This window comes from Psittacula echo, assembly GCF_963264785.1.
Source record: "Psittacula echo genome assembly, chromosome: 12".
NCBI classification, from domain to species: domain Eukaryota; kingdom Metazoa; phylum Chordata; class Aves; order Psittaciformes; family Psittacidae; genus Psittacula; species Psittacula echo.
The window spans coordinates 3372107-3397876 of record NC_137747.1 but is presented as its reverse complement, the minus strand read 5'-3'; the positions used below and the strand labels follow the sequence as shown (position 1 = coordinate 3397876).

General features: G+C 39.7%; 1 protein-coding gene across 3 annotated transcripts in view; it reads right to left on the bottom strand.

Moving 5' to 3' along the window:
• The window catches only part of RIPOR3 (RIPOR family member 3), a 51566-nt gene that overhangs the window by 13638 nt on the left and 12158 nt on the right, over nt 1-25770 (bottom strand). For all 3 annotated transcript variants that reach the window (XM_080628254.1, XM_080628255.1, XM_080628253.1), the window contains 10 exons: nt 16300-16428; nt 12237-12383; nt 9358-9436; nt 8756-8779; nt 8574-8627; nt 7709-7858; nt 7054-7117; nt 6613-6656; nt 5767-5892; nt 3480-3625 (listed from right to left, as the gene is read on the bottom strand). In XM_080628254.1, coding sequence (XP_080484380.1) covers nt 3480-3625; nt 5767-5892; nt 6613-6656; nt 7054-7117; nt 7709-7858; nt 8574-8627; nt 8756-8779; nt 9358-9436; nt 12237-12383; nt 16300-16400 — 935 coding nt within the window. In that variant the 5' untranslated portion in view covers nt 16401-16428. The remainder of the gene's footprint in view (nt 1-3479; nt 3626-5766; nt 5893-6612; nt 6657-7053; nt 7118-7708; nt 7859-8573; nt 8628-8755; nt 8780-9357; nt 9437-12236; nt 12384-16299; nt 16429-25770) is intronic.

Below are 25770 nucleotides of genomic sequence, written 5' to 3'. Positions count from 1 at the left end.
GAATACAGGCTTTCTCTTTGTCCTCCATGTGAGACATAGAATTCAGACTGCTATTTAGGTTGGCAAAAAAACCAAAGTCTTCTGCCAAACTGGCCAAGAAAGCTGTTCTGCAACAGGCTCAAGGTCATTCATGGCATAATCTATAAAGGAGTTGAAGGAACTTTTGTTAGAGCCCAGAAGACTAGTGGTCTATTTAAAGAAAATATACATTTAGAAGTGGAAGACTGATCCACACTTGGATTTCTCACAAAGCAGGCCTAGATTGAAAGCTTGCCTCTTGGGGAAGTTTGGGCAAATCAGCTGGATTTGTTTAGTTATTCTTAAACCAAAGAAAAAAGCAGCTGTTGAGTGCTCTGCCTTTGAAAAATACAAATGCCCTGAGTTATCACCACACAACTTCTCTTCTCTGTAAGCAACTTCAGCAAACAGGCTGTCAAAGAGGAGCCTGCCAGTTCTGCACTGGAGAACCCACTTGGTAGGATACCAACACTTTTCACCAAACTTAAACATAGCAGAGACACAGAGTTCTCAACACTGAAACATTCCAAGTGGGGATTAACTCCCAAAGAAAGCGTGTCACCACTAACTCTGTTTCCAGCTCTGCTGTTGCCAGCTCTAAAGGCTGGGTGATGGTTGTCCCAAATGCCACAGAAGCGCCCATCTCACTGAGCAAAACCTGCACTCTGAGCTGTGAGCTACTGCAACAACCAAGGGGCAGCAGAATTGGAACTGTATTTTTCTAAAAAAATATAGATTTAGTTACAAATAGAATTTGTTTCAGAGATTTAAGCCATTATCTGAAAAACTGCAATATCCCAGAATAGGAAGGGTTTTTTTCCTCATATAGTCCCTTTTGCAAGAACAACTTCTGTGCATAACTATTTATGCAAGATACTGACAGCAAGGAAAGTCAAGCAAGCAGATTCAGCAAAAGCAGATGAAGTGGATTGATCTGTTAGATGCCATTTGTGTGGGTTAGCAAGAAGAGAGTAAAAGCAATTTCTTCCAGACTCTACTATGAACGTGCCATCTCTCAGTATAGCACTTCCCATATTAGGGCAAAACCAGATTTTAAACCCTGTTCAATAAAGGATTTCTTCTTCACTGCACAGCTGAAGCTTATGTTAGGCTTGAAATCAGGGAAAAAGGGATTTCCTTTACAAGAGTGCCTCTGCAAGGAGAGGGTTCTGTCTGCGGTCCTTTCTGCTCTGAAAAGGTGCATAGAGCTTTTGATTGCTTCACGTCTAGCTTAAAGCCAAGACAAGCTTTGGTGGTGTGGCTTGTTGGAGGGCGAGTGATGACAAATAAAGGCATCAGACTTTGCTGGAGAAGTACCGTCAGCCTGTAAATCCTCTTATGCCCCTCTTCTCTCCTTCCTTCCCCAATACTAAGACATGCAAATGTCAAAACAACATAATACTTTAATCAGCTTTCACCTAAAAGGGATGTCATTTTAAGAGCTACTTTTACGTAAAAAAATCCTAAACATAATGTAACTTGCACCATCCCCACTCCCCACAGTTTGCAATAACTCTGCCATGAATCTCTCTGCTTTCAGATTCAAGGGGGAATACATGCATAACTTGGCATGAGTAAGAGGAAGTTTCATAGGGAATATAATGCAAGATCACAGCAAGCTTCTGGAATGAGGTTTTGTTACCCAACTAATTAGTGGCTCAGCTTCTCAAATAAGAAACAGAAGCCTCAAAAGTCTCAGAGCAGCTGCAGCACCTTATCAAAGCATATACTGATGCCCAATGTTAGATCTCAGGAGGAAAAGGTGCCATAAACAACGGGTGCAGGCAAAACTTTGCTGTGCAAGTTTCTCATCAACTCAGATCCATGTGTATGTTTGAAAGCTATTTTCAGATGCTGCTGCCAAGACTCATTTTTCAGCCCAACTGCAAGTACAAATCAATAGTAAATTTCAAGAACCACAGCACACACAATAGACCTTCAAAAAAACAGTCTGTTGATCAACAAAGATTTTCTTCCCCCAACCCCAGAAATGCAACCTCAAAACACCTGAACAGCAATTGCAACAGAAAAACCTCCGACATTTCTCCTGTTGGGTGGCTTTAAAAGACTGTGATAAGGGTTAAGTCAAACGATGTTTCCACAGGTAATGAAAAATAAAAACAGGGTATTAAAAACCAAGTCTGATTATAAAATAATTTGGTTACTTTACCTTGAGGGCAAGAAAACTTTTCTCTAACCGAAAGATCTGTTTGGGTGTATCTGGCAGATCACACATTCAGCATACATAAGCTTTGTTATTTTTTGGCAACTCTTAAAAACCAAGAAAGATTCAAGAGTTGTATAAGGCTGAGCCATGGATGCATCTGGCCTGCAAGGCACAGCTCCCTGCCCTTCCTCATTTAAACACTGTTAGGTTTCTGCTTCTCCTGGATCTACAAGCCTAGATCCACAAGGCATCACAAAGTGGCCTTTCAAGAAGGTCCTTATCACGTAGGTGTGTTCAAATGCTTCTTTGCCATGTTGAATTGGGAAGAACTGAGGACTGCATTAAGCCATGTACAAGTGAAGAGTGCCTGCTGTTTCATTTGGCACTTCACTACAATGGCTAAATTTAACCCAAACAAGAGTAAATGGAAACAGGTTAAGAAGTTTTGACTTGTCGCAGACAAGACTCACAGAATGGACTGACAGTCCCATAAAGCAGAAATAACAGCACTACCTCAGAAATCTATGGTGGTGTGTAGAGACTGAGGAAGAAGTTCCAGTGCAGCATCCACAAAAGTGAGAATTTGCTTTTAATAACATCAATAATCCACCACACAAATTGATTTACAGGTTCACATTATAAAACCATTTAACAAATCACAGGCACCATGAAAATCCTCAGCTATATTAAAAGTGCATTTGTAACCAAGCTTCCCTGCAGTGCACAAACAGGCCTTATATTGATAACTGTAATAATACCTTTATATATGCACTGTGATTAAGTCTTTGGGAAGGCTTCATTTTTAACAAATTGTGGCCTGGTACTAGTGACTGTCCTAAAATTGCAAGCATATATTTTCTCATTGTGCCTGGAAGCTGCTATTTTCAGTATTACTTCATAATCTTTAAAATAACTGTTCATGCTTTATAGGTGTACAGACATTGCTTGGAGCTAGACTTGAATGCTCATTCTGAAGAGTAGCAAGCTAAGTAAAAGCCTACCATCAGTTCACACGGCTAGCCATGGCTCTAGCAACATCAACACATAGAACTAAAGGGTGATAGACACAACTGCTGTCCCTTTCCCCCTCCCCTTCCCAAGGACTGGTGCCACAGAGTCAGAGATCAAGCACAGGAGGTGGGGTTGCTGTGAGGAAGCACAGGACTGCTATCTCCTGCACCTGCTCTGCAAACAGAAAGAGGACTATGACATTGCATGCTATGAAGTGATATACTCAGGAGCCTTTAATTTATTTCAACTGTTCAGCTCCAGCTTCATCTGAAGCTGTACTTACTTCCAGAGGACCTCCAGCTGTAGCTTGATGGTTCCCAGTTCAGTTATGTCCACAATGATTGCTTGAGGCTTGGTTGTAAAGAAGTTTATGCTGTCACATGTCACAACACCAACTAGAATAGTGGCCAGTCCTCGCAGCTCTGTCACCTGCAGGGACAAGCACATCCATTTTCATCTTACCAGACAATCCTCAGTCATGTACATGGAAAGAAGAACACTCCAGGCTCAGATCTGCTCCGAGGCCCACAACAAACTTAAAAACTCAATACTCAGTTTTGGGCTCCTAAACTGTAGAGAGCCAATATCCCCACAAGGAATATGTTGTAGATGGCTAGCAAAGAGGAGAGAGAAGCTGGGGAGAGAGCTGTGCAGCACATCTGACAACAGAATTTGGTGGACTATGATTTTAAGAAAAATTAAGTCTGAAGTTTGGAAATTCTAGCTGTGGTATACACACAAACAGTTGCTACTAGTACAGTCTAGCTTGTCTATATATTTTAACAGCACTGTCATAAAAATCTGTATTACAGAGAAGTATATTACCCTACCTACACTAGACTATGTCAGCTCTCAGTTGCCTAAAGGATCTGGAAGCACAACTGCCTGCATCCACTGTAACCTTTCTAGTTGTCCTAAGCTCATCTGAGCACCAAAATCAGAACTGTGTCAGTTCTCTCCTCTACCTCTGCCGGTGGCTCTGAGCCTGTTATCAATGCATTTGCAGACCTGCATTTCCCCCAGGCTGGCACTTTGATTCTTCAGCTACTTAAAAAAACAAATGACAAATCCAATCAAACACTTGCTTAGTTCCACATGCTTCCAACGCAAATCAAATAGTTTCAGAAGCACATAAATCACACTCAGCACAGAGTTTTAGAATAAGCGACTGAAGTCCACTTCAGAAATTAGTTCCATGCCTGTATCTCCTTTAAGGTGGAGCAGAATTATGTTGCCAGGCTCCTCTTGGAACACTCTTTGGCACTTCTCAATTTTATTTTTTAATTTTAAGCCTGCTATGTATTTGTATTGGGCAAGGATGATGAAGTACAAAGTGGAAAGTGCAGGAGGGTGTGGAGAACATTAGTCAGCTTAAGAAAGTCTTTTCATAAGCTGACAAAAAGAATAAAGCTATCATTGTCACACAAAGTAATACAAGGTTTTACAGCTATTATGGGAAAACAGGGATCTGAATTAGCCTCTCACCTGATATTCATTGTGCAGTGGCAGCAAAAAAATGCATTATAAGTACATTTCCAAAGGCTGTTAGGGCAAGATGCCAAAAAGTCTCTCCTATGTAACCTAGTTTTGCTTCCAGATTGGAGGGAACATTGCAATAGCTGCTTTAACACAGCTGCCAAAACCTGAAATGCTGCACTGGCACCGTTTCCTAGTAGAATAGGATCCAGCACAGCCTTCGATCGCAGCTCTTTTTAGGTTGACAGGAGTCACGCTGCAGTGTCCAGCCCACAAGAGGTGCCAGACTACAGTGGCAATGCTGTTCAAGGATTAACTCCACCTGCTAGGTAAGTGCCAGAACCAATAGCACAAGGGTCTATGAAAATTACATACTTCCCTCAAGGGGTACCCATAATGTGTCACCTACACATCACAGGCCACTAACACTGGTCCCTTACTGTTCGGGATATGATTTTTCTAAGGCACTTTAGAGTTCTGACACTTTTTTTTTCCCTTAATAAAGATACCAAGTACAGACTGTTTGTACCAGTGCATAAGTGCCATTGATTCTTTGCAGATATGGAGCATCTCTAGATTAAACTACAACAAAAAAATATGCATTGCCCCTGAGAAAGGGACATTTAAACTACAGAGTCAAAACATACACACATGCAATAATGTTTTCCATATACGCAATTCTCTTTCAATAGAGAACAGAACCCCAGGTAGTTAATATTCCACATGGGTCATAAATAATATCTACATACACATTTTTTGTCTCCACATCTAGACTTCACCTTAGAAAATCCCAGATATTGATCTAGGACATAAAAACAAACCAATCACACACACAACAAACACACACAACCAACCACATATACCAGACTCCACAACACAGGAAAGCAGATGCACCAATACAGTTACAACAGCCAAGAAAAACAGAAGTAGATGCCTGTTCAGTAGGCAGAACACTGCTTAACTGCCATTGTTACCTGGCTAGGGAAAGCAAACTACTTAAGAGTTTTGACAAACATCTGGCAGCCTAATGAGTAAGTTGTATGGTAGAAGACCTGTTAACCCACTGATTCCAATCCAACCATTATACACCACACCTTGATTTCAAGCTTCTCATGGAGATTCGGTATAAAGATCTTTTCTTCTTCATCCCATGTCTGGCTGTCATCAGTCTCAATCTTGCCTTTCAACCTCCATTTTTGGCGCCCCAGTCGCACAAACACCTAGAAACCACCAAAGAGAAAATTATGTTGGCTTAACATATTCCAGAATGTTCCCTTCAATCCACAGGCCTCACACTGTGCAAGTACTGCAGAAGTGAAGCCATTCCTTTGATCACTATACATTTAGGAACTTGCATAAAGCTAGTAAACTGGAGACAGAATTTCAGATTGCAGGTTTTAACACTTTAACTCAGTACCAAATGACATGTCCCACCCATTCTAGAACAACTGCAAAGCTATGTTGCACAGAAAGTGTAGGGGTACTGAAATAGAATGCACACTGGAATTCATTTGGAACTGTTAGAAGTAGAAAAGCAACCGAGTAAGATCCTTGGATGCATTCAAATCATGCCAAGGGCAACCCAGTAAGATACCAGGACGCATTCAAATCATGCCAAAGGCAACCTTCCAAGAAACAGACAGCAACTATTACTTGATTCCAGAGCAACTTTGAAGACAAAGACCTGACAGGTTGGCTTTGATAGACAATCACTGCAGTCTTTTAAACTCCCTAATACTTGAATCACATCTTTCCCTCTTCAGTTTCAGGGAGCAGAGTAACTAGTAACTGTGCTAAAGCACTTCTCACCAGAACAGTGCAGTTTTATCACAGTCCACTTCCTGCCTGCCTTACACATGTTGCACCTTTGCTCTCCTGTTCCTCCACTGCAAACTCACAGCAGTAAAATAAAGAACAAAATGAATTGCTGTATACTGCACCTCATACTGGTCCCCCGGGCAGAGACGTGCAAAGCCCACCAACCCTGAAAAGAGAAGGAAAACTCTAATACTTGCAGAGTTTTACAATGTCCCCCAAAGCCTCAGCTTGCAATAAATAAAGCGACTACCTGGCTAACACCCCCTTGTGCTTAACTGTGCAGAAGCTATGCCAGTGGCCCAAACTACTTTTGGAAGGGCAAACATTTATCGAGTTAAAGAAAGAAAGCTTGTCAGATTTGGTACTCAAGTATAGATACTATTGCAGACATGGTTTATGGCACTAAAGCAAACATTAATTTCCTAAAGTTCTATTAAGGGTCTCATCCAGAAAGCCAGTGGAAGCAACTGCCATAAAGTAAGTCTACTCTCAGCGGATCAGATTGTTTCATAGGAAACCTCAAATCAACTGATGAGTCTTGAAAGAAACAAGAATGAACATACCTTTCATCTTCAAGTGAAACTCTCCCAAATGGACCTCCAATGCCCCTTCTATAAAGCACATGTCCTAGAAGAAGGAATAACAGTCACTATGACTGAAAAGCAGCACAAAGTAGCTACCTTCCCATAAAGGCTATTTTCTTTAATGACTTCTTTTCTTATTAAAGGACACATAGTAACATCTTCACTAGGGGAGGCTGATAAAGAGTCCATTCATACTACTCTTAAGATAGAAAATTATGATGCTGCTCCACAGAAGAATGTAACTACTTAAGCAGTTCACTGCCAGTTACCTTCCACTACTTGTTTTGTAAAAATAGCATAGCTTATTCATTATTCATTTCTCATCCCATTACTTCCAGTAGAAGTCATAGTGGACCCCAGTATTAAAGCAGAAATTCAAAGGATTTTTCACTTGTCTTTGCCAATGCATGAGGCCAAGCTGAGCTGGGGCAAAAAAGAGAGGCATAGAATTCAAGAGCTTTCCTATAAGGCATTTATTTACCTCACAAGCTTCAGTTCACATTATGTACCTGTAATTCATTTACAGGTTAAGTTTTTAACCTGCACCATTACAAAGAAAGCCAGCTTTAAGACCTAGTACGCTTTTTGCTAAGAAACATTCTGGTGTTCGTTACACATGTATAGTATTCCCTACCTCTGTGCACTCTTGAAAGTTCTTGTAAAGCTCCACTAGACTCTCTCTGGAGGCTTTGGTGGAAGGAGACAAGGAAAAGGCATGTTTCATATTTGCAGCCCCATCTCGTAGTCTGCACTGGATACAATAAGCTTCATAGAGTTCTTCTACCTGTAAGATTTGGAGGGTAGGGGAAGAATGAACAAGAATTACCCTGGCACAGTTTTAGTAAGTTTTGGAAAGGAACATCAGCAGTCTTTCCTGGCAAAAACATCCAACAAAATCCCCGCTATCACAGCATTGCACACTGCTGCAGCTCCTGTACTTTACAGACTGATAATAAGAGTGCTACAGTTTGTAGACATTTCTGCACAAAAGCATGGGATATTGAGAAACCATCAGCTCTGCTGCTATCAGACTACAAGACAAAGAGTAGGCTAACAATTCATTCAGGGAAAAATTGCTTGGACAGCAAGAAACCAATTCTGTCCATACAGATTAAAACACCTACAGCTATGTCAGGGAGGAGATTTAATTCCTTTGGAAGCAGAGGGCAGACAGCAGACATTCACTCCACAGAACTGTCAGTTTGGCCCCTTGTGGGGAGGAAGGAGAACATGTGAGTCTCCTCACAGCAGCATTTTCTGAATAAACTGGCAGGGTATACAAACTGGTTTCACAGGCAAACACAGGTTGGGTTGTGCCCAACATTCAGCCTGAATCCAACCATTCAAGAAAATAAATAAATAAAACTCCTCATCTCCTGTAAAAAGAGTGGTTAACAGCTTTCAGAAAGCCCCAGCACTATTCCCCTTCAGGTGAATTAAAATATTTCCTGTTTAGACGGCTTGCTTATGTAGCAGTGTAAGATAAAAAACCCCCTTACCTTGCTTATGTGAAACTCCAGTTTTCTGATGTATCTCTCCACAGAGCGGATTTGCTTTTGAAGAGGGGAAAAAGAGGGAGTCTTGAGAAATTATTTCTTAAACATGCCTTTAAGTAACACAGCAGACACATCATCCAGTCTTCACTGTCTGCAACATTTCATCTCATCCTCAATAGTCTTACCTTATCCAGGTCATAGTAGAAAGCCTGAAAGGAAAATAGCAGAGGCTGAACAGAAGAGCACACGTATTTTGTACATATTAACGATACTTTCATATTGACTATGAGACTCACAAGGCTCATCTGAAGTTACACTAAATTAAGATGCATTATTTACTACGAAGAGACAGGCCAACATTTTTAGAAGTAGTTTCATTCTCTGTGCACGGTTGGTTGGTTTCTTTTTGCAGACGCTTTAAATGAGACAGAGTCTTGCTACCATCTATAACAAGGACCTGGACATTGGTGATGGTACATGGGAGGTTTTGGGTTTTCCTTTTTTTTTTTTCTTTTTTTTTAAATCTAGTTATTATTTCCCAAAGGAAAGGCAAAGTTGGATGTTTGAATTGTCTTTTCATTACCCCTGTTCCTGAAGGTACTTCCAGGTTGTTGTGAACACAACAGAATGAAGGACACATTCACCAGCTACTGAAAACAAAGCCCAATCTTTATCACCATTTCTGTCCATACAGAGTCAATTCCTGGAGTCCCAGGTGTGAGACAACATCTATTTTTGTGGCTTTATTTTTAAAGTATTTAAGTATTTAACATTAAAAGCATCTTACCAATCTGGAGTTCCTTTTCGTATCTTTGTGTCGACCAGAAAGATAATCCAATTCAGCCTGGTGTGCTTCCAAGTATTCACTGGAGAGGAATAAAACACAGTGTTACATTATTTTGGTGCATTCATTATAACATCTCCCCAAAAAATTTTTCAGCAGAATGTTAAAGCAACTTCCTTTGTTAGAAGGCTTCTCTTGTTTTACTCTCTAGAGATATGAATGGCTCAATAGACAAGGGCAAGTATTTGTCTATGGAAATCACCCTAAATACAAAGTCACTCCTCAAGGAGTATCTGTACACAATAAGTGCCAGAAGATGCTGGTTACTTGTTACCTAACATTTAAAGATGTTGTACATTAGGAATCCCCCTCAATCTTTTTTTCTCCTCCAAGATGTAGGATGCTACAGTACAATTAAAAGATGGCCACCAACTCCATCCTACAAAGTCAAAGAACTGCAACAGGAAACACTTGCACTACAAAGCCAAGCTCACAGAGTACTCCATGTGTAAGGCAGGACACATTCAGTGTTTTAGCAAACAGCTTAATAGCACCTTTCAGTACATGATAATTTCTTAATGTAACCATTACATTTTCCAGAATTAGAGCTATTTTGCAAGGTGTGAAGCATCTGGTGCCAGTTGGCTTCTGGAGTTGCTTGCAAGCAAGGATTGTCCCTTAGGAGTTCACACAGGGACTTAACCTATTTCTGTCAAGACCATCTTCTTCCAACTCTGCTTTTAATACAGAGCACACTTAAGTAACTTTTTCCTCTTGTGCTTAAAAGGGAAAAAGAGTCACCTGGTAAATACTACATTATAAGACACAGTCTCTGAGCAGTCAAAATAACTTTGTTTTAGACAACTGCACTTCTTCACATCTGCTTTGATGCATTTACTTTTCTTACTGCTTAAAACCAGCTCCCCAAGACAGCCAGTGGCTCCAGCATTGAGTGGTCTGCTCTTTACACTTGCCTGTTAACAGCTCGGTGCAGAAGTAGCCAAGGCTGGTAGAAGAACAGAATTCACTTACATTTTAGAAAAGTTTCATCACTTTTAGATTTAAGTATGTTAGAATTGCCAGCTTGATTAAATGGTACCCAGATGGTTAACAGAAGAGTTATTTTCTATAGCTATAAAGAAGCACGCACGTAAAGCATGCCCTGTACTAAAAATTCAAGTCACTCCAGCACCAAGTGGACTTAGTCTGCATCTACTTAAAATTTGGACTTTACATTGCTATTTGATACAGTTGTTTTCTGTAGGTTAGTCAATTAGCTAGCTCCTCAGTTTTGGCAGGAATCTGACCATGTGGCATTCACTGCAGAACTGGGAACAAATTCTGATTCACTTTATGGTTTCTCCTCCCTAAACTCTGATAAATTCTAAACTCTGCAAAAACATTTGGTTTCATTATTTGATTTAAATCAAAATCCACTAATAAGCCATTGACTGATATTTTTAGGGCTAAGACTTTATAGCCTTCTATCAGAATAAAAATGTGACACATCTGAGTTTACAATCTATTATTACAGCATGTTTTATGTTCTTTGCTTAAGAAAACAAACTATGATCAGACTTAATACAGTAGCAAAATTCTAAGGACAGCAGTAACATACGTGAAGGAACTGTTAATAGGATGCCAACAGAAAGAGCTACTGGGTTTACAAATCCAAGGAAAGGTATGTTATATTCCCACAGGTACTTCAGGGTGTAAGCATTCCTACAATATTAGACCAGATCCATCAACTGTAATGACACAAAATGTGTATTTTTATATAAAAATATTTGAGGACTCAGTTAAAGGTTGATGAGTTTCAACCACTGATGGAGGCAAACAGCACTTACAACACTTCCTTCCTGGTCTATAATAGCTGCCATTTCAGCATTGAATAATATCAGCATTTCTTTGAGGTAACTGACAGCTTCCCCAAAGCCAGAATACCCTAAATCCAGACTGCCGGCCCATCCTTTGAACTCTACTGTGCCTGAGGCATGCATCCCACTTCTGCCAGATGGGAGGCAATGGACAAAGCTGGTCTTTGGCCTTTTCACTGAAGTCTGTACTGATGCAACATTTGCTGTGCATATAAACCATAAAAAACAGTGCTATATTTAAAGCAAGATAATGTTATTTACATTGCCATAAGAATATGGAGCTGTACTACAGCTCTGTTTCATCACTTCAAGTCAGCTGAAGTTTTCAGGCGGATCTGCTTAGACCTTTCCCTTACAACAAGCCACATAGAGATGAAAGAGTACTTCTGAACTCCAAAGCTGGTCTATTAAAACAAAAAAAAACCCAATCCCAACCAACCAAAAAACCCAACCCACAAGAATATCTAGCTCTAATTAGCACAGGCAGAATAGGAACAGTTTATGAACCAGCCTCCCACTGTGTCCTCACAGGACACACCCTTACTTTCAGACTTGGTCTTAAGTCAGTTTTTTGAGTCAAAGCAACTCCACACAATTCCCTCTCCAGAAGCATTCTGCCAATCACCTCCCAGATCTGGCTCTCCCACCCCATCCAAGTCTCTTCTTGATCTGCAGACTTCCTGCCTGTCACCCTGCATGCTCTGAAAGCCTCCCTTCCTCAAGGGAGAGCTCAGTTGCTCCCCAAGAGATGGAGAATCCCCCTACAGAGTTTGATCTGTCACTGCCTTTTAAGAGAACTGTTACAAACTAGGAACAAACAAAAACATCAGAGCTCTTTGTCTGCAAGCAGACTGTCTGAGAGTGAATGAAACTTGTTATACAAGGTCCCAAGCCAGCGTCTGGGAAAGTCATTACATTTGTTTAGAGATGGAGACAGAACAGTGATACACAGACTTAAGCAGCACGACTGGGTGAGGCAAATTACAATATTTGAAAAGTCCTTACTTAAGTCCTTTCTTCAAAGCTTCAAAAATTTTCTTCACCTGCAGTGGCTTTGGATCCCAGATGACTGCCCCTTTCTGCAGGGAGTTATAAGCCTTGGGGGATTTCAGTGACATTCTTGATCTCACTGAACTTCTGCCAAGAGACCTTCTGTAGAAAGAGAAAAGAAATATGGGAAAGATGCAAACCCCATCACCTGGGAGAAAAGATGCCTAAGTCACAAGGCTTCCAGGGTACAAGTTGTATGTCCAATCCCATATACCTATACTCAAAAGAACCAAGAAAACTTTCACAGATAACATTAGAAAGTTAAGGCCCAGCCCTAAATACGTAGTGCAGAAAAGCTGCAAGCTTTCTGTGGCTTCAATAATAATCATTTCACAATAAGAAACATCTCCTTCTCCAAGCTTGATGCAGACTCCAAGAAACCTCCTGGTTCTCTCTTTAATCCTTTTTTAAATAAAGAAAAATCATGCATATCCCTATTTCTTCAGGAAGGAGGGGGAGAACACAGCAAGCAAGAGAAAAGATCATTTTTATAGTGGTTAATAACAACTTAATGTTCATACTGATAGCAGTCATCTTAACAGACACACATGGAAGCTAGCTAAGGCCCTGTTTCTGTGTGCACATTCACACCAGTTGTTGGGTCAACTATGGAATTATTCAAGTAAGCCATGCTGCAGAACAAAGACATTCCCATTCTGCACCTCTCAAGCGCAGAGACCTACAAGTCAGGAAAACAAGGCAACAAACTTTTGAACTGCTCAAGGCCTAAGTACAAAGTTAACATAAAAAGCCTTTAGAATTAGCTATTTCTTTGCCTGCATTCACCATCGGTTTAAATAATGGCTTAGAGCCCTACCACATTTTAGCAAAGCAAGCTACCAAGCCCAGATTGCATACAAGACATAATTATCCACATTGCATACAAGATACAATTATCAAGGTGTTTTTTCAGTGTCTAACACCTCATTTCCTTCTACAAGCAACTGCAAAACCAAAACTAAATATTGTTTCTAACAGAAGTCCTATGCACAGGATTTTCTGTACTAACCTAAAGAGTTAAAACACCCCAAGCCATTAGTCCTATATATCTACAATATTTAAAACACAAAATAAGTGCTCTGCAAACAGTTCTTGCATATTGTCAGATTCCTGCCTGACTTACCGCTATACATACACTTCTTAAAGTCTGAGCTATTTTTGTATAGTTTTGTTAATAGTCTCTGTAAGTCAAGCCTCTAAAACAACATTACCTAAAGAAGTCTCCCATTCCATCAAGCCTAAACCAACTGGTTGCTCTTAGAGAAGCTTTTGACTTTCTCTACAATCTCCACCCTAAATCCAGCTCACCTGAAGAAATTATGAACTTCAACCAGCTTAATACTTTGCCACTGGCTGTTTTAAGTTCTAAGCATGTGACTGGAGGCCTAAGGATATTGAGCTTGGTGATTAAATCCTAGGCCCAGCACACCTGAGGGCAATCCCCAGTCCTGTTACAGAACCCTTTGAGTAACTACTTTAATTACCCTGGTGCTACATTTCCACTTAACTCCATTTTTAACACATAATCCACCAAAAAATCTGATAAAATTAGGGGTTGCCAAACATTACTGGACATTTAATTTCTTCAACCTGGGGATTACCTTGGTTTTTATGGTGGCTTAATGTAAAGCATTAATTAACCATACCATTTGGAGCTCAGGTTACCTATAATGAGGAACATAGCTGTTAAGTTAGAAACCTACATTGTTTTCACTGAGCATTCCATGCAAAGCAAGAGGATTTCAACAGGAATAACACTGGAAGGGACAGTCTATCCAATAACAGCAGTTGAAAGAGTCTCCTAGAAGGATCATTACTTAGGATTCTTTCATGCAAAGAAGGAAATAGCATCCAGTTCCATGCTTTAGACGAGTACCCTATTTAGCAAGATATCATATGGAAGATACAAGATAATGCTATCTTTTGAAATCAAAAAGCCCAAATTACTCCTCGGTTTTGTCTGGTTTTGGGAAGGAAAGGACTTTGATATTTACCTTCACAGTTTTGGATAGCAAATCTTAAATTCAGGAAATCATTTCCTTCTCATGAAAGTACAGCACCTAAGCACGGATAGGTTGGGATTTAAAACTCACTGTTTTCCTCAGTATCTCCACTGACTGATGCAGCCCATACATACTCAGTGCACTGATGTTAAGAATCCCATTTTCAAACATTTCCTAGAAAAGTGAAGTGGCTGACAAAGGCCTTTAGGGACAGTAGCTATAAGCTAGATGCTATGCTGCTGCTTTCCCTTGTGAACTTAATTTAAATATCAGATTTCCCACTTTATAGATAACAGTAATAACATTTGCTTCCTGTAGAGACCATTGTAAAGAAAAATGAAATAGTGTGTTTGACAGAGAGCCTCAAAAGGAAATTGCTAAAGAAATACAAAAGTATATTTAGCATCTGCTTAAGAATCATCTCCATGTGGACCTGATTTGTGTGTCATCCTTTGGACAGAGCTTGCGTAGGGCCTCTGCAATCTCCTGCTGTGTTTTGCAACAGTGCCTGGAGGAGAGATAAGTTAGGAAAGGGTGATTAAAAAATTTCTTCACTATGCTGGGAAAGGCTTTTGGGTGTTCACTGGACTGTGACCGAGCATTTAGTAAACAAATTTTCCTTATTGTGGTGATTCCTGAAGAAAACTGTCTGTCTAAACAAATAATGAAAAGCAACATCATAAACCAAAATGCATAGAGAGGCATTTTGCAGCTAAAAGCAACAGAATAAACTTAAGGGATATATGAACTCTTCTGTTTGGAGCATTCTTACCCTGCTGGACTGTGCCTTTGTTGAAGAAACAGCTGTTCAACAGTTCTCCTGGTAAATCCTTTCCCTGCTAGAACTCTCACTATGGACTTGAGCTCAAGTCTGTTTCTATAATTTAATGTCAGTGTTTTTCTCAAGACCTTAGTGACTGGTGTGATTTAGCTGTCCAACCTTTGCTAGGTGCAGTATTATCCTTCAGCTTTCACAACAAATTAATTTAGTCAAATGTGAAGACTTATTCTTGCTGGAATTGCATTTTTGCTCATGCTTTACCATGCTATGTTTAGCTGAAAGCTTAATTCAGTCCTTTGGTTCTTTGAAAAGATATTTTATGACATGAGTCAGGTATTTTACTGGCACACAATAGGATTTTTTTGAGCACAATACTTTTAGAAGCATACTTTCCAATGCTTCTATATGATACTGCTAAATGATTCACTTTGTTATTATTCTAGCATGCATTGGCAGTCAGAGATTATATTCATTTTCCATTTATATGTCATATCTTTTAAAAGCACTTGACAGCCTACAGAGGGATCAGAAAAAGAACAAGAGCACTTCTAGTGGAAAAGCTGCAGTTATCTGCATAGAGCAGTGCAACACAACAAGTTATGATAAGCAAAAGGGAAGAACAGTGCAGGATGGTTCAGCAATTATGAAGCTCAACTGAAGACTGAAAGACTGGACTGCAACCTTGGCTATACTATAGACCTGTTACTGATAGCAGTGAATTTGCAGTGGTCTTCTTGGTTTCTAGTATTGCTCCCTTCCTCTTTTGTGGCATTGCCAGAAAGCAGCCCTTCCTCTCATGTAATGCTGCTCTGCTTTAATAACTCCAGGGGAACTTGAGTTGGGTTCAGTTACATATTTTGCCAGTACTCACCACTAACATCCCCATCTTTATAAAAGTCTATGAGATTTTTAATTACCATAACTACCCCCAAGGTTTTAGCCAAAAAGCATCAGTTACAACTAGGCTGCTAGCAGGAAAGGTCACATAAATGGACACTATTAATAGTCTGATACATAGCCTCTGAAACCCAGCCATCTCTGGAGTACAGAGTGTGTAAGATAGTAAGGTGTGAAGTACAGCTATTTATCAGTGAGCCATGACAACACTCAATAGTTTTAAGATAAAAATGAAGAACAACTTCTACACATAGATACCCTAGGTTAAACAATACATCCACAGTCCCTAATGTCTGCTGCCCAGACGATCAGGTGCTTCATTTTTTGTGCTACTTACGCCAGTTTTCTGCTTTGCACAGTGCTGAAGCCAGTGAAGGAACAACTCCTGCTGATACCACCCCCATCACCAGGGGACACAAATGTGAGTTTGACCGACATGACTGCCAATCAGTAACTCCGTCAGCTTCTGCAATAAACAGAAAAACAGATGAGAAAAAACCTTGGCAGTCCTGGTTTGTGCTGCTGTTAAGTGCTGAGCTGCATGGAAGTGGAAAGCCAAACCAACAGACAGTAGATTAAATAGAAAAACAAGACTTGTCTGCTATACACGTTTCCTCTGTTGCCATCCACAATACAATTAATAAGGACTGAATAGTCTAAAATGAAATCTCTTATGCCCTCTTCAATTTCTGATTGATTTTACAAACTATGTAAAAGCCAGATTAGCCTCAATTCACAGGCTCTCTACATTTCTGTAATTGTCTCACTGCTTAAGGAGTTCAGGCCAACCACTATATTTCCAAATCATTATGGATGCCAGCACAATACTTAAGCTCCAGACTTAGGTCCAAAAGGCAGTTATTTGCATCTGTGCAGACCCACACTGAAGCCAGTGGTAGAATTGGCTGAGTGTGGTACTTAAGCCTAAGGCAGAAGTCTGGTTTCAACAGTAAATTTCAGGTTCATACTCCTCCTCTGGCAGGATTGCTCTTGGATTGCTCTCCTCTGTTTTCCATCAGTCAAAATCTTTTGCTTTCTGGAGAATTGTGTTTTCTGCCATATGTCTATAGAATCCAAGTTACAATATAAGTAACAGACATATCCTTCAAGCAGCTGTAGAAAATCACCCAGACAGTTAATATACAGAAAAATTCCCTTCCTTCCCCCCTGAAGCTGGTGTAACGTAAACACCACAACTGAGTAAAACCAAGTAAAACAAAAAGCTGGAGTATCTATTTGTAGAGAGAAGCACAAACTCCTGTGAAGAGCTCTACATGATCCATACAAAATGTCCTCCATTACAGAGCGTGCTCTGAAAAACAGTGAGCTCCTAATCTATCACAATAAATACTGGAAAGAAAACCGTGTGCCTGACAGTATCCCATCACTATGGCTACAATTAGTGAGACTAGAAGCCCAGAAATGTCAAAATGTCAAGATAAGACTCTTCTCCTGGCTCTGCCACTAACTTGGAGAGCAACCTAACTCAATACTCTTCCAGACTGCATATAAAGAATTGTATGGTTAAATGTACCTCCCAAGAGGGGTGAGATTTGAGAGTGTTTTGCTAATTCTGGGCTAGTCTACAAGTAGAGGGAATTACTGTAAGTGACTACGCTTTAGGTATCATTATCTACCAAAGCAGTAACAGAAGTTGTCATGGATTTCCACAAGCAGCACTCTTGGAGTGAGACCTGACTATTTCATCAGTTCCCTGGGCTGAGGCCTAACACTCCACTGTTCTACAGGCTGTGCCAACCTACTAATCCATCAGTGAAAAACAGGCAGAAGATTTGAGAGCAAGAGGTAATAATGACAAATCTAAGCCATCTACCTGCTTTGCAAGCTACCTAGTTGTCAAAAGAGGTGTTGGGCATGGCTAGGTATTTTGTATCATCTCAGTGCATCGAAATCCACATGACTCCATAGGTTCAGCAGTATCAATGGAAATCTGTTACATGGAAAAAATTAGATGCTTCTTAATCACCTTTTAATCAAACTGTACAGCACTTATATTCTCTTGCTTTGACCAGATGTCTCCTCTACACCCTTAATCAGAGACTGTACTTGCATCATATCACAGCTGAAGTTTTGAAATATTTTCCATTCTTTCCTCTAGTTTTCCGCTGCTTGTAAGCCTGTGAACAGTCACCCCATCAAAAGGATCATTAGACTGAAAAAAAAATGCAACTTACTGAAAAATGTAATTGCATAATAAGCTGCTAAAGGAAGAAATAAAGGGAAAAGCCTCATGGTTATTGACCACATCCCTCATAAAGGCTAAGTCAGATTCCAAGGATCTATTCTTCAGCTCTCTAACCTGGGAAAGTCAGTTCTTGAGTAAAAGGGAGGAAGACAGGGCAGGAAAAGCTTTCCTGATTTCATAGGACTCCTAAAGCCTGCATAGCATGAGACTGAAAGCATGTAGATATGGAACAAACAAAAAGAGGCAGACCCTTGAGAGGCTCAGAAAGTAGAAAATGATGAGAAGACTCCTGAGGTAAAAAACTCTGTGGTACAGAGCTCTAGATGTGAAACATTAGGTTGGAATGTACAGACCCCCCAAAACTCCATCAGTGAAAGAAAGAAATTGCTTAAATTGCCTAGACTTGATCCTGTTGCACACATGTCTTTATAAATCAAAGAGAATTCTCCAGGAAGATGTGCTGTTGCAAAGGAGAGATGAACTGGAGCTCACTTGTGCACAGCCATAAGCATTTAAAAATTCTCATGGGATGTTTGTTGAACTGCACAATGCTCAGGCCTCAAGGCCACTGACCAGGTCATGTCCTGCTGCAGCTACTTCCAAAAGCAATTCATAAGCACATTTTCACGCTTCCCTCTTGTAAGAATGAAGAGAATTTAAATAATGTTAGGAAAGCACCATTAAAGGGGTTATCTTTCTTTCTTTGAAATAACAGCAACGGAGTCAAATACCACTTGCATGTATTTTTTGTAGCGACCTACAAATCTTACAGCTCACTTCACACTTCTGAGTGGAAGACCATAAGTAGGATGTCAAGACAACATTTTATTTGTAAGAAAGATTTATAAATGCCGTTGTTTAAACAGAGGGTTTTGCTAGCTAGAGTGTCTGTACAGAAGTGTTGAGCTATGTTAAACTGCTCCTGAGAAAAAGCATCTGGACACATCTCAAATTCAACTCTCCCTTTAGGCTAGAAATAAATCAGGTGAGGACCCCTGACAAAGCTGAGTTCAAATCTGTCTTCAAACCTGCAACCTCTGCCGTGCAGGGCAGTGTCTCCAAATCTCATAAACACAGGGATTATACCCTGGGGAGCAGAGGAACTTCCTCTCTTTTAATCTTCCCCAAAAGCACAGTGTGAATACAGTAGCTATCATGGCTGCCATTTGTAGAGCATAAAAATACCAGGCCAAACTGGAGGAGTCTATTCCTGGGGCAAGAGAAACACTGAACTACTGATAAAAACAAAAAGAGCCTTGAAAAAGTCTTATAAAGCTTGTGAGTCTCAAACAGATCTCCCAGCTGCCACGTACTAATTGACTGAAACATTTTAATACAAAGGATTTTGTATGACTGAGAATTCAGGTCTCAGAAATGTATTCCTAATACAAATCAAATGAGCATTTTCTTCAAATTGAAAGAGAATGTTTGTCCCTGTTTCAGCGATTTGCCATATTAAACTATTAGCATTTAACCTGCAGTGTTACCAAGTATCCAGGCACACAGAGCCAAACATTTGACCTTCTATGCAGCCATGAGCACGCTCAAACTGCATGGTCTGCTTTGTCTCTGTTGGTATTAGGATATTCCTCAAGCCAAAGGACCTTCATCCTCCGCAAACAAAAAACTGGTGTCTGTTTGTGTTTATGGCTAAACTTTTCCAGCCCTAGTCACATATTTAATTGTTTCTGGGCACAATGGTTTCAGCAATTTTATGAGGAAAATATGACTCACTGACTTCTTGCAAAATATTTCTGCTTATGTTTTGTATTTTGAATTAGTAGCCATGTTTTTCTTTTAGCACCTCCAAGAGGTTCACTTGAACTTGGTGAACTGTGGTTAGAGTAAGGTATTCACATTTCCTTAAAATGTATAATATTTCAATCATGAATGACCAGTTGGTTAAGAGCCACACTCTTGTTCCTAGTTGTGCGCCTACAAAAACCATACCAGCTTTCTGTTTCCTTCAGCTAAATGTGGAAACGCACATCGAGCTGATAACCCAGGTACAAGTGGCCACGTATCTCACTAGTGTCAGTACTTGCTTCAGCAAGCAGCAGCTGCAACATGATAAAAGTCAGTTTGAAATCACATAAATTGTTAGCCCCCATAGAAAATAAACACAATGACTGTACACAAACTATCAAATGTTGATCCCTTCAATGTCTCAGGATCATGTTTGTAATTTGGGATATGTTATGTGATTGCAATTTGTCCAACACCACCTGATGTTAACTTTCATGTTACTCTTTTAGACTATTGTTGTTAGTTTTATACATAATTTTATTTGTAAGTATTACATTAGCTCTACCTGGAAGGGCAATAGAGCCACTTTATCTTCTAGTTGTGGAAGCCGAGCAGAGTTGATTTAATTTTGTATTAACACCACATAATCCTTTCCTCAGTATCAGAGGTGCTCAACATTTTAGTGGAGTGACTGCAGCCTTGACCCTAAAATACATGGCTTATATTTGTGCCTATATGGAGAATCCTCTGAGATAGTGGATTTTTGTATAGCATAGTACACAGATTTTATTGTAGGATTGCCACCTGGAATCTATGTCTTCTTAGAGCACAGTTTTATAAAATTGCTCCATATCAGCCAAATTTGCTATTAATGTCTATTGGTTCTACACCATTTCTACTGAAATTCGATTTTCACTGTATGTACCCCAAGTCAGTAGTGATGAAATAGATGAACACTTAGAGACTTCAGAAACATTCTCTACTTACTCTAGCAATGATCTGTGATACCAACTTATCATCTGCTGTTTCAAAAAACCCTTCAGTCAAAGGTGCTAAGTTACTCATTCCACTTCCCTGCATTTATTATAAACTCATCACAACAACTGTTTTGCTGCTATAACTGCATCTGTATTGGAGTTTTAGCCGATACAAATATATCCTGCAAACACAATAGGTGAAAAGACAACCCTAACATAATTACACCAGAAAATTTCTAGCATAAGTCAAATTTAAGACTAATTTTGCAAGCTGGACTACATTTGTCTACCATCATATTGATGTGATCACAAGTTTTTTTCTTCCTCACATTTATTTCAAAACTCGGGCTCAATGGAATTAAGTAACCCTTCTGAATGCTTATGATGGGTGGGATCCATTTCAAAACACTCGCGGCAGACAATGGCATTTGAGTCTTTCATGACACTGATAAAGAAAAAGAAATCAGATTATCACAATGTATTACAATAATGTTAAACATTTTGGACAAAGTCTTAGGGCTGATCTGGGCCTGAATCACTGAAGCTTTTTGCAATTTCAATGTACCCCAGAACAGTCTGGAAATCTCCAGACCTTGGCACTTAATTTACAGTGTTGGATATCTAAAGAATCCAGACCACTACATTAATGAAACTCCTGAGATGTGATAACATCATAACTCAGCCCTAATACCTCTAAAGGCAGATGTAATGAAAGCTTACTGAACAAAGAATGAAGTGACCAGCTTGTGTACAGCACAGTGCTGAATCCACTGGGAAAATACACACTGCATTTAATCTTTGCTCTCGAGCATTCCTTAGAAAAACCATTGACCTCAGCAGCAATGTCTGCGTTGCTAGATAAACATTCCAAATTTATGATTAAAACCCCTTAAATTTTAAGCATTTTTGTTCAATTGTTAGACAAACATGCTATTTATACACTTATTGGCAGAAGTAAGAAAAAATTCTCTGGTTATTCTTCTAGAGATGAGAAGTCATCTGAATTAGGGACAGAGAAAGTGCCCTTGATGCTACACCTCAATACAGCTGTTCTAACACAGCTTTACATTCAAATACAGATCCTTTCTTCTGGTAAATCCTTTCTGTGGAAAGTATTCATAACACAAGGATTCACAGCAGAATCTGAAAAGGTTCTATGTAATTCACTGTAACACAGGAATTCCAACCTGTGGGAACACAGAAAGGGGAAGAGCCGCTGCAGTTACACTTCCATCTCACCCGACTCATCTGTGTCCCTGCTGATTCCTATAAACATAAATAATTAGGAATAAAACAATGTAGACAGATGAACTTGTTCAGCTGCCTTTGTAGAAAAATACAATCCCTGCAGGAAACTATCTCCTACCCTACAGCTACCTACTGTTTAGCTATAGTGCTGTGAAGACCCCCAGATACAGCTGTACAAAGCTATGAACAACCATTCTTCCACTCATGACACCAAACATTTCTCACAGAATCATACAATACCAGGTTGGAAGGGACCTCAAGGATCATCTGGTCCAACCTTTCTAGAAAAGCATGACCTACACTAGATGTCCCAGCATGACTAGATCTCCCAGAGGAATGGTTTCATGCTGTTTCCAGCATGGAATTATTTCTGCTGGTTTAAGACCGAGCAAGGTGAGAAATTACATAGCAATTCTGCTGCAAGTGGAAGATTTTGCTTCTCTACATATCTACACATGTGTCCCATAGAACTTACTGGCCTAAACCTGTTTCACCTAGATTATTAGATGGGCCCTTTACTTTGTACCAAACTTAGATCTGTTGGGTTGTATTTTGAAAGTCTCAAATGATTCAGGAATATAATCCCATTCTCAGAAGTAATTTAGGCTCTTAGAAGGTAGTTAAATTGGTTTTTAGTAAGAATTACATTCATAGCTTACACTATTTAGAAAGATGGGGCTTCAGTGTGTAACTCATTTTGGTACTTTTGCGGATTTTATCTAGGCTGATTCAACTCTTAAATATGTATTTCAATACTGCATATCTGACATAGTTTCCTCCTAGCCATATTCAAGCTAGGTATAAATAAAAAGAAAATCAGATAAACAGCTTTGAACCAAGTTATTGCTTTAGTCATTAAGCCCGTCCTACAGCTTTATGCCAGCTTCTGGAAATGAAGTTCTGGAGTCCAGGTTTCCTATGCAGCAATAAATAAAAATATCATAAGCAGTTCCCTCAGATATCTTCCCCTGTGCTGGAGGTAGTGTCTCTGATGTAACCATTTTTAGCGTGGTTCTTTGAACACAGGACTCAACTTTGAAGTCCAAGAGACCTGCTTTTCAAGCCTGTGATTCAAAACCTTACTGTATTTCTAATTAGCTTTCATCTAAGCATACAGATCCAAGTTCTATTCTCAGTGACAGTGGTGCACATCCAGAGGAAATTAATCAGTCATTTGTTCCAGATTTCCAGTAGAATCCCGGCAGCAAATGTTGGCCTGTGCTTAGTTAATGACCTGGAAACTATTTTTCAAGACATAATTTTGTGGTCAATTTTGTACCTCCCTCTAGTGGCAGCAGATATCAAACAAATGAAGCACAAAGGAGACCTTGTCACGGATCACACACTAATGTATTGTGCCTATTTCTTTCATTGAAATTTGTTATCCGGAATCAGGGTTGGCTGCAAATCCCACTGTAACTTCTTTTTGGCTATGTTGTAGGAAGAAAAGAACCAGTGGTTGCACATAACCTGAACCCTCGTTTACTTTGTTTACCAGTATGTGGGCATATTCATACAGCCCCATGTAGTTTCTCCATGCCTGCCTACATCATAGCTCTTCTAGTTGCTGTGAGTACTTTTGCACTGAGTTTTGCTTTCCACCTCAGGGGAAGGCACAGAACAATTCAACCATTATCAGCTGATTTATGAGCACAGGGCTTGCTGCTAGCTCCTCTGGTTTCAATTTCCAACTTGATGACAAACTTGCAAGCCTGAATCCGAGATTGAGGAATGCGGCAGGCTCCACACGCTAGCCTGACTTGCAGCTTTTTCAGCTTTGGCAGCATTGGAGTCTGCAGTTAGCTACGTTATAATGAACACTTAAAAACAAATTCCTAACAAGAGAAGAAGCAGATGGTGCTAAGGGAGAGCAATTCACAAGTGATGAACAGGCTCTTCCATTTCTGACAAAGGAAAATTTGCCTAGCAGCAAGGCACTGATTCCTACCAATTCTGTCCTCCTTCTTAATTAGGAACCCCAAGGAACATTCTTGTGTAATACATATTTCATTCTCCTTGTTTTCTCCAATCTATGCCTGAATGTAAGCTACAGATAGACTTATCAGGTGTGATCATGTCTCCATCCACACAACCTTCTAATGCAGAAGCCTCCTAAAAGCCCATTTCCGGCCAATTATGAAATAAGGAAGATCCTTTATCTCAGCCTTACGCTGGTGGAAAGTCCCTAGTCTAAGCTTCAATAGAAACCACCAAGATGGATAAAATACATGTTTTGATTATTACACTGAGAAGACTATTAACCAAAACAGATGACAAACTTCCACTAATAGTGAAATTTGATGTTCAACAGTATGTGGGATGTAGTTTGATATCTTCATAAACTGAAGTCTGTGAATCACAATATACTGGTATGTGTCCTGGGGCAAGCTTCTGATGTGGGAAAAACTCTGTCATTTAGCTGTCTGATCAAGAAAATTGTCCCTTTATTAAGTATTAAACCATTAAGTCAACTTCCTATTGCAATCATGTTTTATTCCCATAAATGCTACCGAGACAATCTTACGCCACAGAAATAATGAAGTTTCGAAGTTAAGATCAGTATCCCAAAGAACACTGGAAAAAGAGGAAAAGTACACAAAATGCCATATAAAAAGGGAATAGGGGAGAAAATGCTTTATGTTTTAAATCAAAGTATTTTCTTTAATGCTGAGTAGACACAGACTTAGTTTTTTCAAAGACAGTATTTCCATAAACTGATTAGTGAATCTTGATGCCTCTCTTAGAATAATGAAAATGGGTGTATTTTTTGGAAAGAGATACCAAAATCAAGACAATTTAGAATGCCTCTCACTGACCAGCTAACACCAGTGTGTTTGAGCATTTTATCTAGGCTGAATTTACTCTGTATCTTCTAACACAGGCTTGAACTCATTATATTTTCTACAAATGAGGGTAGCTGTCATAGCAATCCTAACACTGTGTTCTGTACTAATGTTCCATTTCTGTAGACACTCAACAAGCATGTAAACTTGTGGAAAAACCCCAAGAACCTTTGAATACATGTGGATATATCTGTACTTTCCCTGTCATTCCTGACCAATTTCTAATACATATGCTCTGACATTCATGCCCCACATTTTTTATGGTGTTATTCCCTGCTTTTATTTGGTTTGGGTTTGTTTTTAATGAGGTGAACTTTGCACAGCCCAACTCTAGCTCCTATAAAATCTGTGTCTTAAATAGCCAGATTTAGTGATTTTTGTATGGAAAAAAAAAGGCCTACATACTAACCACACAGCTGTACTTGGAAACAGATGTTTTACCAGCTTTAAACTGAACTAATGAGGGCAGGAATATGGAACAGATAGGTCAGGAAAACTCCTGTCTAGATTCTGAATTTAGAATTAAGGATAGAGAACAGAAAAGACTGGTGCTTCCACACAAGGGGAGGGGAGAAGGATGGTAATCTCACTGATGACGACAATTTGCACTGCTGCACTAGCTTCAAGGCACTTCCACTTTACAACCCTGTTCATCCCAATGTCAGTCCTATTCACTTAACTCACAAAAAGTATTCCATAGTCAGCAGACCAGATCCTTAGTTTTTATGAAGTCCAGGATTGTGCTGTGCCTCCTTTGCATTTAGCAGGTGTCAAAAGACTCTTAATAC